This window comes from Culex quinquefasciatus, chromosome 3, assembly GCF_015732765.1.
Source record: "Culex quinquefasciatus strain JHB chromosome 3, VPISU_Cqui_1.0_pri_paternal, whole genome shotgun sequence".
NCBI classification, from domain to species: domain Eukaryota; kingdom Metazoa; phylum Arthropoda; class Insecta; order Diptera; family Culicidae; genus Culex; species Culex quinquefasciatus.
The window spans coordinates 169,157,150-169,176,312 of NC_051863.1; the positions used below are offsets into that span (position 1 = coordinate 169,157,150).

Genomic DNA, 19,163 nt, shown 5'->3' on the forward strand with positions numbered 1-19,163 from the left:
ATTCAAAATTTCAAGAAAAATTCATGCATGGGAACCATTTGGCCTATCGGTGTTGTATGAAAATTGAAAAAAAAGCGACTACAGTCATGCCTTGGTTTAGCACCGCATATGGGGGATACAAAACCGAGGCGTGCATAACTGAAGCACAGAGCTTATGGGATTTTGGATATATGGGAGACATTGGCTATAATCAAATGAAAAATCATACAAACATCAAAAATTTATAGCGTTTTGGAATCGGGATGATGGCAGCTATCCATTTTAATTTTAAAAGTTACATGAAAACTTTCACAAAGGACGTATTTTTTCTGTATTTTGCAAATGCAATTTCTTACTCTAAAAAACCTCAAAATATTTGTTATTGCAATAAGACTTTCTAGGCCCAGTGAAGAAAATATAATTTATCCCAAAAATGATGAACTCCTCGTCAGTGCCCTGATGCAAACAATGATCGAGCTCGAGCTGTCACAGCCCTGCGAAGTATATTGGCTGACATATCGGGCGGTCAGTCAAAAAAACCAGCTAGAAGTCGCCAGACAAAAAAAAAATTGCTAGAAAGTGATAACCAGATGCAAACAAACGTCCAGCTGTCATGTAAACATACTTTCAATGTGTTGGTAATTTTCTGACTAGAAAGCCTTATATGGGTATCAAATGATCGGGTTTTTGTCATAAATTTCGAATGTCATACATTTTTTTAAATACTGAAAATTTCCACAAAACTATGTTTTTTTAAAAAAAAACTCAAAATTTCAGTTTTTTCAATGCTGGTATCAAATGATTGGGATTTTTCGTACATTTTGAATGTAATAACAAAACTTTTTGAAAATACTTAACATTTTCACAAAACTACGTATTTAAAAAAAAAAAATACTCGAAATTTCAGTTTTTTGCAATATGGGTGTCAAATAATCAGGACTTTTTCATACATTTGGAATGTAAGAAAAAATTTTTTTTTCAAATATTGAAAAATTTCACAAAAACACGTATTATCGAAAAATATTCAAAATTTCAGTTTTTTACAATATCATCATCATTATCAAATGATCGGAATTTTTTTATTTTCAGAATGTAATGAATTTTTAAACTTTGAAATATTGAGTATTTTTTTTATAAAATACGTAGTTTTGTAAAAAAAATAGTATTTTCAAAAAATTGTGATACAACTTTCGAAGTGTGTGAAAAAATTTCGATCGTTTGATACCCATATTGTAAAAAAAAACTGAAATTTTGTGTATTTCTTTTCGAAAATAAGTAGTTTTGTAAAATTTTACAGCATTTTAAAAAAATGCTACCACATTCGAAATGTATGAAAAAATCCCAATCATTTGATACCTATCATGAAAAAAAAACTGAACTTTGTAAATTTTTTCGAAAATACGTAATTTTGTGAATTTTTGTAGTATTTTCAAAAATGTATAAAAAAAACACATCATTTGATACCCATATTGAGTATTCTGAGTATTTATTTTTTTGAAAAACGTAGTTTTGTCATTTTTTTTGTATTTTCAAAAAAATCCCAATCGTTTTATACCCATATTGTAAAAAACTAAAATTTTGAGTATTTTTTTTAAATACGTAATTTAATGAAATTTTTTAGTATTTTCAAAAAAAAATATTACATCGCATATTACAATGTTAAGGTAATTTTCTGTTAAATCACAAGTTTTATAAAAATTGGCTAACTTGAATGTTGAATATTTGAATAAAAAATGGTCACATCAAATAGTAGTTTATGCAACAAGTTGCAAAAATAAGATTTATTCATGTAAAGTACCGTAAACCGGGGTGACTTTGATAGGATTTCAATTTGTTTTTGGATTATTTTACAACAGGTAAGGTTTTTCTCAAGATTATTATTTTTAAAACATGTACTGGGATAGGCCACACAAAGTCCGTGCACTATTTTGAAAAAAAAGTTTTTTTTAATAGTGTTTAGAAAAATAGTTACGTTAAAAATTCTTAGTTTAAATTCCGGGGTAACTTTGATAGTCATAGTTTCTCTTGTTAAAATCATATTTAAGATGTTAAAACTTTATTTGTACGTTAAATGTACCATCACTAAAGTAGCTGATATAGTTTTTAAGAAAAAAAATCAATGTTTATATTTAGTTAACTTAGTTTATAAGCTTTTTAACAAAATATATTTAAATTTTAGGCAAAAATATATATGTGTTTTTGAAACACAATTTAAAATAATCTCCAAATTTATAAGCAATTTCAGTTGAACAAATATCATGTAAAATGTGAAAACTTGTGATTCGTGCTTCGAATTCAGTATAAAATGCAATATAAATCGATAATTTTATAAACAAAGCAAGTTTTAACAAAATATTTTAGGCAAAATTCCGACTTTTTAACAATTTTGCCTACAATTTAAATGTATTTCGTTAAAAAGCTTGTAAACTTAGTTAACTAAATATTAACATTGATTTTTTTTTTCTTAAAAACTTTATCAGCTACTTTAGTGATGGTACATTTAACGTACAAATAAAATTTGAACCTCTTAAATATGACTTTAACAAGAAAAACTATGACTATATTTATTATTTACAAAATTATTTTACCTTCTCCTAGTGGAAAATTGTCCAATGAATCCGAAAATGCATTCCGTTTACCGATTCAAAATCATGTTCATTGAGAAAATCATGACACTTTGAGAAGTTTAAAATAATGTCTTTAATCAACATCTTAACTATAGTTAACTAACTTTTTTAAACTTTCCAAAATTTTATGACAAGTTTTTCTTGGGGTACTTTGAACACTTCTCTACCACGGTCAGGTCAGTATGATTCTAAACCATTCCGTACGTATTTCAATTGTACTCTTTATTTTGCGGAAAAATCGCGAACCTATCAAAATCACCCCGTTCTACGGTAAATAATTTCTTTATGGAATCGCAAAAATATTTTTCCGATTTTTTTAATTTAAATTTTTTTGTTAAAATGTTTTAGGGGACTATTGAGCTAGAGTTAAAGAAAGTGTCAAACGAATAAATGAGGTTTTTTTTTTAGGAAAATAGAGAACATTTGATAAAGAGATCCATATTAGGTGCATTCAGGTTTATATAAATGCTAGAGTGAGAAAGGTTGCAAAAAAAGACAAAATAATTACAAATGTTTCACTTTAGAAATAAACGCCCCAGCCAGCATCATCTAACATCTATCTGACAAAGTTAAACCAATTAAATTACACCGAAATCCTACGTCACAGTAATTAAAGGCTAAATTAGAAGCCTAGCTGCCGATAAAGTTGCATGGTGTTTGGTGTAGTAAATTGATTCTACATTTTGCGTGGGCTGGGCCCGCCATAAGACTCTGCTGTGTGAGTGTGTGTGTGTCTTCTGTGTTTGTTTTTGGCCTTTTACGAGCTCGAAACTTTGACGCCAAGTTTTAATTAATGGCTAGCTTTCGTTGGCAGAAACAGATGGATGGACGACGCACAACCAGCTGATTGGGCGTGTACGCGCAACGCTTCTTTGGCTACCAAATTTACAAATTTACAGCGTTATAAATATTACTCGCGACCCAGGATTCCGTAGGGGAGAATATTTGTGGAGTTATTTATGAGAGGCAACATGATTTACAACATCGATGGGATCGATGTTAAGTGCCATTTGTACGTAATTTTTTTTTTCAAAATAAAAATAAAATAATAATAAGACTGAGATTAATTAGCAAAGATTTATAATTTATTTCAGAAACTGTCATAAAAATTCCAATTTAATGAATACAAGAGCCCAACGGATATTGCCAATTTATGGAAGAGCAATGGAGCATGTTGATGAGGTAAATTTACATTTGCGAAAACAAACAAAACATTCTTGGAAGGGAGATTTTTCCTATTGCAAGCAGGTGCTCTCTTAGAAAAAGCAATGACACGAGTCATAGACAATCACGACAATTTGACCAGCAGCATATTCTTGAACAAGTAGAGTACGCACTTGGTAAGGAACCGGTCAAGATAAAATTCAAACAGGGAGCAGCGATTGCGAAAGCAAGCCAGAGAGGGTGGTGAAGAAAAGCATAAGAGCAGTTCTCTACGGAATCGTTCTTTTTCTTCAATTTTAATTTTTGTATTTTTTAATCCGGCTGAAACTTTTTTGATGCTTTCGGTATGCCCAAAGAAGCCATTTTGCATCATTGGTTTGTCCATATAATTTTCCATACAAATTTGGCAGCTGTCCATACAAAAATGATATGTGAAAATTCAAAAATCTGTATCTTTTGAAGGATTTTTTTTTCTTCGACAAAATTGTAGGTATGGATATGAACTACACTGAAAAAAATGATACACGGTAAAAAAAAATTGGTGATTTTTAATTTAATTTTTTGTCACTAAAACTTGATTTGCAAAAAAAAACAGTCTTCCCGAAACGCACGCACGCCGTTTACGCCGTACAAGTTTTCAGTGCAGATGAACCTAAAACACACCAGGCTACCATGTTTGAGTTCTCCCCGCACGGCGCACTCAAGTTTACACGCGGTGTAAACACGGGGTGCACGCCTCGGGTACAACGCCGTGCGAGCGAAGAGCGTATAAAAAGACGAAAAAAATGACTGCTTCTCACTCTTTCTGTGGCAAACACGTAGTGTGACTGCAGCGGAGAATGAAACACCGCTTTACAGCAGAGGGAGCGTGAGGGAAATATTTTTGTCTCTTTTCTGCGTCGTCGGCCTGCACGGGGTTTGTACCCGAGGTGCAAGGTTCGGTTTAAAACTTGAGGTTCGTGTACGGGTACAGCCTGTACACGGCAAAGTTTAAGTTTGCTTGTACGCATGCATACCCGGTGCTGGTGTCTGATCGAGTACAGAAAACAGAGAACGCGGTTGAACGCGGTGCACGGGGATCACTGAAAAAAACACTATTTTTATTTATTTATTTTTTTTAATATGTTTTAGAGGACATAAAATGCCATCTTTTCAGAAATTTCCAGAATGGGCAAAAAATCTTTGACCGATTAATGATTTTTTGAATCCGTACAGATTTTTTTTTAAAAATCGAAATATCGGTCGCAAAAATTTTTCAACTTCATTTTTCGATGTAAAATTGAATTTGCAATCAAAAAGTACTTCAGAGAATTTTTGATAAAGTGCACCGTTTTCAAGTTATAGCCATTTTTAGGTAACTTTTTTGAATAAAGTCGCAGTTTTTCATTTTTTAAAAATAGTGCCCATGTTTGCCCACTTTTGAAAAAAATATTTTTGAAAAGCTGAGAAAATTCTCTATATTTTGGTTTTTCGGACTTAGTTGATACGACCCTTAGTTGCTGAGTTATTGCCATGCAAAGGTTAAAAAACAGGAAAATTGATGTTTTCTAAGTCTCACCCAAACAACCCACAATTTTCTAATGTCGATATCTCAGCAACTATAGGTCCGATTTACAATGTCAAAATATGAAACATTCGTGAAATTTTCCGAACTTTTCGAAAAAAGTATTTTCAACAATTTTAAATCAGGACTAACATTTCAAACGGTCCAAACATTCAATATTACGCCCATTACATAAATTTAAATTAAAAATCACTAAATTTTTTTTTACCGTGTATCACTTTTTTTTAGTGTAGTTCATATCCATACCTACAACTTTGTCGAAGACACCAAATCGATCAAAAAATTTCTTCAAAAGATACAGATTTTTGAATTTTTACATATCATTTTTGTATGGACAGCTGCCAAATTTGTATGGAAAATTATATGGACACACCAATGATGCAAAATGGCTTCTTTGGGCATACCGAAGGCACCAAAAAAGTTTCAGCCGGATTAAAAAATACAAAAAAATCGAATGACCGAAATCTCAGAGAATTGCTCATAAATGAAATATCAACTACATTAAACGGAGGTGATGGTAAAATTTTATAAAAGCTCCAAGAAATACTTTCCCTCTCCTGAGCAATCGGTCTTTTTATGAATTTTAATTTTTGTATTTTTTAATCCGTCTGTAACTTTTTTGGTGCCTTCGGTATGCCCAAAGAAGCCTTTATGCATCATTAGTTCGTTCAAATAATTTTCCTTACAAATTTGGCGGTAAAAAATTGGTGATTTTTTATTTAACTTGATTTGCAAAAAAACACTATTTTTTTATTTTTAGGGGCTTCAAATGCCAACTTTCCAGAAATTTCCAGGTTGTGCAAAAAATCTTTGACCGAGTTATGAATCAATACTGGTTATTTTAAAAAATCTAAAATTGGTCGCAAAAATTGTTCAACTTCTTTTTTGCAATTCCGTCATGAAACTACTTACTTTTCCTGTCATTCCTGAACGACGAAATAGCCTACTTTTCTGTACCAAAAATAACAGAATCGAATAGCAACACTTTTCAAAATAAATGCTGAAAAGTTCTACTTTTCAGCACTCAAATGGGTGCAGAAAAGTTGAACTTTTCAGCACTTGTTTCGAAAAGAAACACTTTTCATCATTTTTTTGATTTAAACGATTTATTGACAAAATACATGAAAATTTGACATAAAATTTCACTCAGTGTGTGTTTTTTGGAATTGCAAAAAATGTTGTATGGAACTCGTTGCAAAACTTGATTTTTTCAGCACTCTTCGTATGTATCCAACTCGGTGAACCTCGTTGGATAAATGTACGAAAACGAAACTATTGGCACTACGCCCCCCGGGGCATGGCCTTCCTCTAACGTGGGATTTCTGCTCCAGCGCCTCTGACGAGACAGGAGAAACCGGGACCGACGTTTTACTTCACCATCCGATAGAAGCTCAGTGGATAAGGCGGGAATCGAACCCGCGTCTCATAGCATCATCGGGATCGGCAGCCGAAGCCGCTACCCCTGCGCCACGAGACCCACTGGATAAATGTACGACTCGTGCTGAAAAAATCCTCTTTTTGCAACTTGTTGCATAAACTACTATAGTGAAATTTTGATAAAGTGCACCGTTTTCAAGTAAAAGCCATTTTAGGTAACTTTTTTGAAAAGCAAAGTCGCAGTTTTTAATTTTTATAAATTGGATTGGTGCACATATAAACCAACTTTCAATTTTTTCTCTATATTTTGTTTATTTGAACGTTGTTGCTACGACCCTTAGTTGCTGTGATATTGCCATGCAGAGATTTAAAAATAGGAAAATTGATGTTTTCTAAGTCTCACTCAAACAACACACTATTTTCTAACGTCGATATCTCAGTTATTAATGGTCCGATTTACAATGATAAAATATGAAAGATTCGTGAAATTTTGCAATCTTTTCGAAAACAATATTTTCAAAAAAAATAATCGAGACTAGCATTTCAAAAGGGCCAAACATTCAATATTACGCCCTTTTGAAATGTTAGTCTTGATTTAAAAAAATGTAGAGAATTTTCTCAGCTTTCAAAAATATTTTTTTTCAAAAGTGAGCAAACATGGGCACTAATTTAAAAAAAAATGAATAACTGCGATTATTTTCAAACTAGTTACCTAAAATGGCTATAACTTGTAAACGGTGCACTTTATCAACCTTTCACTGAAATACTTTTAGATGCAAATTCGATTTTGCATCGAAAAATGATGTTGACAATTTTTGCGACCAGAATTCGATTTTTTGAAAAAAATACAGTATTGATTCAAAAATTCATAACTCTTCTATCAAAAATGTTTGGCACACTCTGGAAATTTCTGAAAAGTTGGCATTTGATGTCCCCTAAAACTTATAAAAAATAGTGTTTTTTTGAAAAAGAAATTTTAGTGACAAAAAGTGAAAGTGTCATTTTTTTTTCAGTGTAGTCCTTATCCATCTACAACCTACAACTTTGCCGAAGACACCAAATCGATCAAAAAATTCCTTCAAAAGATACAGATTTTTGAATTTTCAAATATCATTTTTGTATGGACAGCTGCCAAATTTGTATAGAAAATTATATGGACAAACTAATGATGCAAAAAGGCTTCTTGGGCAAACCAAAGCCACCAAAAAAGTTTCAGCCCGTTTAAAAAATACAAAAATTAAAATTAAAGAAACAAGACCTATTTCGTAAAGAACTGTTCTACTACCAAAATTAGGAAAAATGTCAAAGAGTTCATTGAAATATTTTAATAAATTTCATGTCTGTTTTCGATCTGCACTTTCAAATCTTGAAAAAGCTAAAACAAATTGTTTGAAAAAGTTTTTTAAGCGAAAATAAATGTCGATATGAAAAGAGAGAAGCAAAAGCTATAAAATATTAGTTATTGCCAAAATAATTTAAAATGAAAACATTATTTTAAACCAACTTCAAAATGAAAACCTAAATGATCTCATTATCAGACTTTTTCTTCAATTCAAATTCTTCAGCGTCCATAAATTTCAACGTATTTGTACCGCAATTTCATCAGCGCAAGTCACGTGCACGTGTTACATGATTTATAAAAGCAGAAAAAAAAATATTCAATTTCCCCTCTACAGTGTGAACGCCCGCTTCAGGGTTAATCAAAATCTGGTCTGGATTGGGGTCACGATGCCTCTCGTTTAGTACAAGGACGCGTTGCGGTTTTTTTTAATAGCCCAGCGACAAAATTCAAAATTTTGGTTCCTTTTACCTTCACCGGAGAATTTTTCGCTTATAGTGCAAAGTCAGATTGGTTCTTAGTGAATATCAGTTGCTGAAATTTTATTAATTTTTTTTGTTTTTGTTGAAGTTGCAAAAGAAGCGCTTAGCAATCATTCACTCTAAAAATAGCTGTTGTATCTTTCCAGAAGCACTTTTCGGCTACAGTCATATTTGCACAAAGGGTAATTCTCTACCAACTCACACGAAATCGGGAAAAGTTGCCCCGACCCCTCTTCGATTTGCGTGAAACTTTGTCCTAAGGGGTAACTTTTGTCCCTGATCACGAATCCGAGGTCCGTTTTTTGATATCTCGTGACGGAGGGGCGGTACGACCCCTTCCATTTTTGAACATGCGAAAAAAGAGGTGTTTTTCAATAATTTGCAGCCTGAAACGGTGATGAGATAGAAATTTGGCATCAAAGGGACTATTATGTAAAATTAGACGCCCGATTTGATGACGTACTCAGAATTCCGAAAAAACGTATTTTTCATCGAAAAAAACAATAAAAAAGTTTTAAAAATTCTCCCATTTTCCGTTACTCGACTGTAAAAAATTTTGGAACATGTCATTTTATGGGAAATTTAATGTACTTTTCGAATCTACATTGTCCCAGAAGGGTCATTTTTTCATTTAGAACAAAATTTTTCATTTTAAAATTTCGTGTTTTTTGTAGTTGTAGAGCAGACAATTACAAAAATTTTGATATATATACATAAGGGGTTTGCTTATAAACATCACAAGTTATCACGATTTTACGAAAAAAAGTTTTAAAAAAGTTGGTCGTCATCGATCATGGCCGTTCATGGTCACCCGCTATATATCAAAATTTTTGTAATTGTCTGCTCTACAACTTTGTAGAACATTGTTACACTCTTAAAAATAACCCTGCAAAGTTAGAAAAAACACGAAATTTTAAAATGAAAAATTTTGTTCTAAATGAAAAAATGACCCTTCTGGGACAATGTAGATTCGAAAAGTACATTAAATTTCCCATAAAATGACATGTTCCAAAATTTTTTACAGTCGAGTAACGGAAAATGGGAGAATTTTTAAAACTTTTTTAGTGTTTTTTTCGATGAAAAATACGTTTTTTCGGAATTCTGATTACGCCATCAAATCGGGCGTCTAATTTTACATAAAAGTCCCTTTGACACCAAATTTCTATCTCATCACCGTTTCAGGCTGCAAATTATTGAAAAACACCTCTTTTTTCGCATGTGCAAAAATGGAAGGGGTCGTACCGCCCCTCCGTCACGAGATATCAAAAAACGGACCTCGGATTCGTGATCAGGGACAAAAGTTACCCCTTAGGACAAAGTTTCACGCAAATCGAAGAGGGGTCGGGGCAACTGCTGTGTGAGTTGGCGGAGAATTACCCCAAAAATAATCCAAACACAAATTTCAGCAGATAAGCCTAACCCGAAACCAAACGTTGAAGCGTGCGGTGGAAAAAGAAACAACTCGCAGTAAAAACCGGCAAAATCATCTCCATTCAATTAACACAAGCCAGATAATCGTTCTGCAGCCAGCGTGATGCTAACAAACGGTGACATTCACACCCCGCCGGACAAGCTTGAACTTATCACGTAATCGCATGTCCACTCCGAATATTGTGCATCAAATTCTGGATAACATTTCGTTACAACCCACAACACTTACACCGCAAACGATATCAACCAAAGCCAGGTTTTTGGGTCATCCGGCGCCATAATTATCACACGCGACTCTCCTTAATTTAGGAAGTGAGCGATTAGTGAGTAAACACGAGATTTAAAAAAAATAGCTATTTTAACACCACGGAGGTTTAGCACGATTTTGGCGCGAGCGCGATAATTTTGAGATTCGAAACTTTGCGAGAGTTAGCCCGCGGGCAGAAGAACAACTCGCCGACGCGACGACTAGAGTTCAACTGATAGCGAAAACGGATGAATGAACCTGAATCGTGGGATGTTGTGTCCTTCTCTTCTTCTATACGGCAGTGATCACCAAATATTTGGTTGAATTACTTCATACTGTTGCAAATAAAATTAACAATGCAATTCCATCTAAAAAGAGCATAACCAAAAAAAAACATCTGGGGTTCCTCGGCAGAAATAATTAGATCCGTATTTTTATGCTTGGCCATTAGGGTGATTTACACCGTGCTATAGTGGTCCCAAAAACGGCAATTTTCGCCAAAAAAAAGAACACATTTTTCAAAAATTCATTGCTTTGTGCCATTTCAACCGATTTTTACTGCCTTGGACGCAAACAAAAGGTGATTAGTTTCCCTTTAAGGCAAAATATTTTGAGATCCGGAAAAAAAAACAGCTAAACATTTGAAAAAATCGCATGAAAACCCGAATCTATCCGTACGTTCTTGAGATTCGATTTTTTGAAAATAAAAACAGATTTATTCTCGACGCGCCACGCGCAGGAGCAAAAAACTTTTTCACTAAAACTTTAAAATTAAAACGATGACTAGGCTTAGTGATTTTTCACGCTCAAAAATTGCAAATTTCACGAGAACCTTAATTTCAAAACACCAAATTTCACGCAAATTTCGCGGACCGTGAAAAATGTTAAAATAACTCTGAAAATCTTATGTTAGTAACAAAGAAACTACTTTTCATGCTTCATTATATATTATTCTTCAATGACCATAAAAAAATCGTAAATTTGAACGAGACACAAACAAAATTCTCCTAATTTTCAAAAAAGATTCCACGTAGTTTATGGATGGGCTCTAAATATATTTTGAAATAAAATGTAAAGCATGCGTTTTCTCATTTATTGAACTGCTTTTTTTTTAATATACGACTTATAAAGTTTAAAAGTTCTCGCTGATTTGCTTCATTTTATTGAATTTCATATCAAAGCAAGATTAAACAATCTTGTCCAGCAAAAATAAGTAAAATAATTTGATTTTTTTGCTCTCTTTTCAAAATGTGAATTTTCAATCAAAAGTAAAAAAAACTTCAATTGTAACGAAATCAAAATTTGTATACAAAATGAAAACAAAAACAATAGAAAAGGAATTTTTTAAACTTTCACGGGAATTATCCACCCAAATTATCAAATATCGTTAAAATTAAACAGGACTTTTTTTTAAGTTTTATTTTTAATCAAACAAATCATGATTCTGTCAATTCCTTTTGAAACTTTACCTTTCAAATAAAATAGCAGTAAAATTGTTACTACAGCGAATGCAAATATTACCTACTAAACTTAGTATGTTCCTAAAAACACTGAGAAATCTGAACAATTCTTCAAATGTTGCATATCAAGCTTTTCAATTGAAAGGTAATGAAATTAACTTAAATAGTATGTATGGATGAAATATTTATTTTGTTGTTATTTTGAAAAAAAAACATGATTTGAGAAAATTGATAAATTTCTCAAACTTCACGCCGTCCACGAAATCGTCAAAAATCACTAACCCTATGTTAGTAATTGAACAAGGGTATTCACTCGCTGAATTCTACAGTAGTTCATAAGATTATATTTATTCCTATTTGAGTTAGACAAATCATTTTGAGAAAAATCGTAACAGTTTCACACAAACATAACATTTCACGGGATTTCGCGGAAAAAGCCAAATTTCACGAATTTCACGCTGTCCGCGAAATCGTGAAATTTCACTAACCCTAACGATGACCTATTATACTTTCCTGGAAACCAAAAGTTGCGTCTATCAATTACAAAAATATATATTTCCAAAATAATCTTCATTCGAGAAATTTCAGATCGAACACGCTTTGACTGAGAAGACTTTTGTTTTAATTTTTTGCTCTAAGATTAGTTGATTTTTTTTTGTAGGAATCTGTTATGTAGGTGATGAATAATACTATTATTACTTAATAAAATGCATTTTTACTAAATTAACTTTTAATCAGTAAAAATTAAATTCCAAAAAAAAAATGTTTTAGATTTAAGATTTTTTTAAATTTATTTCAGGGGATAAAAACCGACATCTTGTGAGCCATAATCATGATGGTGTAAAATCTGATTAAGGAGATATGATTTTTCGAAAAATCGTGTTTTTTATTAAAAAACGAAAAACTACACAAACAAATTATTAAAAATAACCATTTCGATTTCTTTTCGTTTTTCTTTATAATTTAAGAGATACTTCTTGATTAGAAAGTTTCATACAATTTTCATTTAAAACATTACAAATCGGACCAAAAATGGGTGTCTATTTTGGATGACTTTATCAAATAAGGCCGATGCAAATATTTTTAAAAGTTTTTGTCCCTCGGCTCTGGCCGGAGTCGAGGGGGGGGGGGGGCAAAAAAAAATAAAAAAATATAAATATTAAAATAACATACCATAGTTTCAACATTTGCATGGAAAAAGTGTTTTAAAATGTATTTTACACTAGTTCAGTTGTTTTGCAATAAAAGTTTACAAAAAAAGTAAAATTTGACGAAAACAATAAATTTAGCGAAAAAAAAACTTTAGCGATTGTAGACATCGAAAATTTTCAAAAATTCAAAAGATTTTTGAATCAACCCAAACATGCTAAAAATGATTCTAAACGCAGGGGAATTCATTTTAAATTGATTTTAACAAATTGCACTTAAATTTTCATAAAAATATTGAAGTTTTTTGAAAAAATATTTTTTTGCCCCCTGATGAAAAAAAGTAAATCTTTCCCAGTTCCTGAGGGGAACACCCTTGAAGAGTATCGGGGCCGGCATTTACAAAGCGGATTCAGTGGCAGTTTCATTCTCAACTTAATGTTAACATGTTAAGGTTAATGTTAACATTCCATAGGTCGCCTCCCTAAGGTGTCGTGATAAGGTCCAGTTTGTGACGATACACTACCTTCCCTTTACTAAGCAATCGATTCCAGAAGGGAAAGGATCACCAGTTGTGTTGGTCCGAGCCGGGATTTGAACCCCGATCTACCGCTTACGAGACGGAAGCGTTACCACTGGGCTACGTGGCTCGGCCCCTAATGAAACTTTTAATAAAATTTGTACCAGCCTAAAATAACAAAAATAATAGTAAAATTACGTTGGAATTTATTTCCTCATGAAACTTTCTTTAACTATCCTCATTATTATCTACAACTGTACCCAAGATACCAACTTCATCAGAAAACCTATATCCTGGATACAGATTTTCGGATATTTAACTGCAATTTTTGTGTGGAAAAGCTGCTAAAATTGTATGAAGGCATGTAGGCATGTGTCAAAATGTTCTTTGAATGAGTTCTATTTTTACTTGACAGTTTCTCACTGAAGTTGGATTTGAACATTTGTGTGCTTTAACAAGTATCTTGAATGGCTTTGATTAATTAGTTATTTTTGCCTTTTATTTATCATTACCGGGATCTGTGGTTCAGGGGTAAGCGTGGTGGCCTCTCACCCAGTCTGCCTGGGTTCAATTCCAGAAGGTCCCGGTGGCATCTTTCGAGACGAGATTTGTCTAATCACGCCTTCCGTCGGATGGGGAAGTAAATGTTGGCCCCGGTCTAACCTAGAGGTTAGGTCGTTAGCTCAGTCCAGGTGTAGGAGTCGTCTCCCTGGGTCCTGCTTCGGTGGAGTCGCTGGTAGGCAGTTGGACTAACAATCCAATGGTCGTCAGTTCGAATCCCGGGGTGGATGGAAGCTAAGGTGTAAAAAAGGGTTTGCAATTGCCTCAACAATCAAGCTTTCGGACACCTAGTTTTGAGTAGGAATCTCGCAAGGCTATGCTGTAGAGCGAATAATTTGATTTTGATTTTTGTCATTACAAAAAAAGTGATTAATTTTCTCTTCCAAAAATCGCATTTGTTCGATTGTGCCAGAAAATTTCAGCTGAGCTAGGCCCAAATCTGTTGTTGTGTCTAGCAACAGTTCAACCATAAAAAATGCAAACTTTACCCGGAATATCCGTTTGGCTGAGGACCACTGCTCACCATGGTTGTGTCGGACAAAAAGAGTCCAAATATTTGAGTACTGGCTTAGCATAGAAAAGTTATCAAAAAGTCACATTTGTTTGAACTAAATGTTCTTTGTATTAGATATTATCAATTTCGTTTAAAAAATAATGAATAAAAACGTATGTTATCTAAATATTTTTCATGGTTGGTTGTAAAATATGAGTCAAATATTGATCATTTATTTTTTATCAAATTAAATACTAAGTTGAATTAAATGTTAAAATATATCTGTAAATACACTTTTTCATTACCTCTACCAATAAAATTAGAGCTTCTCTATTAAATTCACCTTCAAATTTAAAGATGATGTAATTGAAGTTTTCAAACATTAGTTTGCAAATTGTACAATGAGAAATTGTATTTAAGTATAAAGACATAATAAAGATATCAAGAGAAAAGTGTATTGCTCTTGCTCTACGCGCAATATACAATGCTCTCTGTTTCCACCGGGAATTGAGTGACTAATGGCACGTGGTACCTTCCACAGTAGATGATGGAAAAGATACGTAAAGATGCTGACGATATTCTGATAACAGGCAAGAGCAATGGACAGGAAATTCTTGCTATTTCGTTTTTTGTGTATTTGAAAAAGATTAGCTTTTCAAATGGAGGCTGATTTCAAACGAATTTCACATTTTCATCGATTTTAAAATAATATCGTAATTAATAAAAATCACCGTTTTACCAATGGTGGCAGAGAGCAGCAATCATGTTCATTGATGAGTCTCCGATGAATTTGTAATTTGAGTGAGTTTGAACAACACAATGTTTCCCCTCGGGGCCAAGGATTAAATCAAATGTTGTTCTGCACAGAAAAAAAAGTGTAAATTTAACGGTCATGTAAACCATACGTAAACATGCTTAATGTAAAATTGAAACTTGATGTAAATCGTTGAATATGATTTAAAGAGCCATTATGTAAAACCAAATCATACGTAATGGTCAATTGTTATGTAAATTAATTTCAGTTTGTTGATTTTCGGAAAATTTGAACTTCAAATTGCATGTAAAATATACATTCAATGTAATTTAGCTGCACTGAAATTTCAAAATCGTGTAAATTTCAATTGTGAAGTCAATTCTGACGATGACAGCTCAAAACAAAACAATCAAGTAAGCTTGGTAGTGTTTGGTGGCAGGAGAAGCGAAAGTTTGGCGGCTAAATTTTGTTGTTTATGTTGATATTCTGAGTGCAAACAAATGAAACAATTTGATGCTAATCTCAGGTAGTTGGTATTATGTTAATCTTTCGTATAATCAGACCGTACTTTTGGGCTTCCAAGCAACTATTCTAAGAGTTTCGAGAATAATCGGTCAAGCAACCAGTGAAACATTAGTTTTTGAGCCGTTGATCCAGATGCTGGTGAGTATTGATTAGTTGAAGTAAAATTGTGAAGAAAATTTAAATGTTTGGTCTTTTAGAAACTGTCTGCTGCCAATGGCAGCCTGCCTTTCGAATAAATGAAGATGCTTTATAGACTGCATCACGACTTATTAAACTGATCAAGTAAGTTTCTCACGAAAGTATGTAATAACTTTTTGATAATAGTTGAAATCATTTTTCTACGACTTCAAACGAAGCAACGGAATACTTCTAGGAATCACCTGCTGGAAGTTCCTGACACTTCGTCCAGATGTTTCTCCCGCAAATGTACCTTTTTCTGCTTCCGGTCCGGCTCGTCATTTTATAACAAATGTTTCCAAAGCAGATGCTAGACGGCAAACGATTCCCTCGATTCGAGTTTCTTCGGGCAGCTTGTCCTGGTTGAAGATGAAAGGAATCATCCGAGGAATCATCTTGCTTTGGAACCCAAGTTACTGGAATCGGCGTGGTGACCCTATCCGGCCGCAGTTTGATAGCAGGATCTGGTCAACGGAGACGTCAATTGCCTAAAATTTGGTCAGTGTATGCTTATTTTTTATATTCAGTGCGGAATTCATAATTACCCCGTGTAGCCAACTTTTCTTCTGTAAAGTTTCGGTCTTTTTCTAGAAAAAGCTGTTTAGATAGTAATTAAAATGTTAACAAATAGCGAAATGAAAAAAACGTCAAAATATTGCTGACAGTTCACACTCTGAAAAGAGTTAAATAGATTGTAGTATTTCCTTCTTGTACTCAAAACAAGATGTACTTATTTCTGAGCATACTCTCCAGAACAAGATTTTTGAGCTCATCTATTGCACACTTGTAATTGTAATTTATTTGCTAACGATATCCTGCAGGATAACATGTTAGTTTACACTTTGTATAAGGGCAAGGAAAGGCACTTTGCACCAAATTTCCCCCCTGTGCAAATCATAACTGCACACAAAATATTTGCACACTGAAACCATACCCCTTGCAATCTGCAATACCAGTCGAAACATTTTTTAAACAAATTTCAAATTTGAATAAATTTGATTAGATTTTAAAGGCTCAGTTACCACCAACATTAACTAAGCGTCGAAAACTCTAGATTCCATTCGAATAAACTGATTGAGCCAAGAATATTTTTTAAAGATTTGGACACGAATAATTTGCGAATAATTGAAAAGCTATTTTATTAAGTAGAATTAAAAGTTTATTTAAAGTAAAACAGTTGTTAAATTTGTAACTATCTTTATTTTTATCGAAAATTAGACCATTGCAATTTTTTTCAAAACATATGTCACATTTTATACTTTTTTGCAAACAAAAATCATGATTTGCTGCAAATGTTGCTCCAGAAACGAAGTGAATGTTAATATCTCGCTTACTTTTCAAAAAGTCCTATGTAAATAGGAAACCCATGGCGCCTTGATTATTTTTAAAAAGTACTCTAGATTAAGGTAGTAATTCAAGCAAAACAATGTAAATAGGTCGAAGCCGAAGTGTAAACAAACAGTCTGTCCGGCTTACGTCAGTGGATGTTTACATAAGGAACGAGCAAGACAGACTCTTTGTTTACACTTCGGCTTTGGGCCATTTACATTGTTTTGCTTGAATTTGATAATGATTATTTAAATTAAATTAAATTTTGACCATCTTGGTTTATTTCGATTACTTCAACATAAATCGGTTTTATTTCGGAAGCGTGTAATCTAGTACCTCTTAAAAAAAGTTCTATTTACTGCTTTTAACTATTTCTCTTGCACCGTGTAAATATTTTTGTTTTGATTTCATGCACGCGCTCGTCTTTTCTGCTTCTGTCATTCGATTGATGCAAAAAAAAAAATTGTTGGGATACTCGCAGCAGTAAGTTCGGTTTTTCGCAAGTTATACCGTGTAAATTACTGTACGACTTTTGGACCGCCGCCGGATTGCTGGCCACGAGATGTTTGGTGCGCTTCCTTCGAGCCTGTCGGCGAATTAGAAGCTGCTCCAATTCACCACCAATCGATTCCGCCGAAAACCTTGCTGGCTGGGCACGGCCAATAGCAAACTGTTCCGCGTCCCGGAATGGCGCCATCAGATCGAGGACTGGTTTCCCGCGCCTGTGTGGTCATTCAAACGCCAAACGGCCGAAGTCGAACGGGAGGAGGAGGTCCAGTGGATCAACGAGAAGTGAACTGAAAGGCATCGGAGATGCGCGAGAAACGACTGGCCGAGAAATGCGACCAAAGGAAGACGTATATCCAGAACGGTTGGTGGCCAAAGAGTCACGGGACCAGGAACGGCAAAGCAGATCTAGGCTCGTGTCCAAGCAGAGAAAAACAGGGCAAAACATTCATTTCGCGGGACATCAACAAGCGGTTGCTGGTATAAGTGCTTAGCTACTAGTTTGCCATCGACTCCAACGGAACCATCACCGCCAGGACACTTTGATAACGCGTGAGTAACAACAACTCTCAATAAATAGAACAACTTCTTTGTTGTGTTCTTCGTGGAATAATTTTTCGTAATTGATTTTTCTTATTTTCCATACCAGCTCAACATTCATTGTTCTGCGTGCATCGAGTGAGTCGTTCGTGGAAAATTTCTCCGAGCCGTAAGTATGGAATCGACGACATTGCTCTTTGTGTAGCTATTGTCCTCAAACTAACCGTCCCGTGTTTTTTCCTAGAGCCAACAACTCTTCTGTTTCGTTATGCGTTTCACCAGAACTGCCACGGACCATGCGAATCGACGAAAAGCGGCTGCGGTCCAATCTGATCCGGAGTCTGCATGCAGTGCACTCGACGATGTCCTGGTACAAGATTCTGACGAGAATGCCCGTGCTGCCGCTGCATAGGGTCGACGAACTTTGCTGACTCGCACGGATACACTGCCGTCAGCATTCAATAAGGAGTTCGAGAACCACGTCGCGTGAATGGCATAGCTGAGCAGAAGCAGTTCAACCTTGGAAGCAGTGTGGGCTCATCCAGACCGCTAGCCTCCAGTATCAGCCGACGGATGCTATTCTATGCCAATGATCATCAGCTGACTGCCTTCCGCTAGGTATGTACATTCCGTATAGTAAACATCACCTCCCTTTTAGAACAATAACACTCGTGGGCCCCAAATTACTTTTTGCTAAACACTTTTGTACATTGCTTCGTTGAATCTATAGTCTGGTGTAGTTTTGAATCCTTTGTTTATTTCGCGGTTCAGAAAGATTTATTTTATTCAATCGGCTTTTGAGCCAAAATGAAGTTAAAGTTTGATCTATCTGAACTACGATTTACGAAGGCATTTGAAATTTACATCGGATTCAAGATTCAGCGGGGCCAAAAAAAATTTTTTTTGGTTCGTAAATTTACGTATATTTCATCGTAAATTTA

General features: G+C 34.1%; 1 protein-coding gene and 2 long non-coding RNA genes across 4 annotated transcripts in view; 2 read left to right on the forward strand and 1 right to left on the reverse strand.

The window, feature by feature from the left end:
• Positions 1-19,163, reverse strand: part of LOC6044648 (protein singed wings 2) — a 35,237-nt gene that overhangs the window by 7,164 nt on the left and 8,910 nt on the right. The window contains exon 1 of one of the 2 annotated variants that reach the window (XM_038266307.1): positions 10,193-10,431. The exons of the other annotated variant lie outside the window; for it this stretch is intronic. Within the exon in view, the coding sequence (XP_038122235.1) occupies positions 10,193-10,242 (50 nt within the window). The 5' untranslated portion in view covers positions 10,243-10,431. Of the gene's footprint in view, positions 1-10,192; positions 10,432-19,163 lie in introns of those variants that run through there. 2 annotated transcript variants of the gene reach the window in all.
• LOC119770797 lies at positions 15,301-16,390 on the forward strand. Its single transcript, XR_005278995.1, has 2 exons — positions 15,301-15,807; positions 15,867-16,390. It is a non-coding gene; the product is annotated as an uncharacterized LOC119770797 (long non-coding RNA).
• LOC119770796 lies at positions 16,521-18,981 on the forward strand. The gene is made up of 3 exons (XR_005278994.1): positions 16,521-18,234; positions 18,332-18,391; positions 18,467-18,981. It is a non-coding gene; the product is annotated as an uncharacterized LOC119770796 (long non-coding RNA).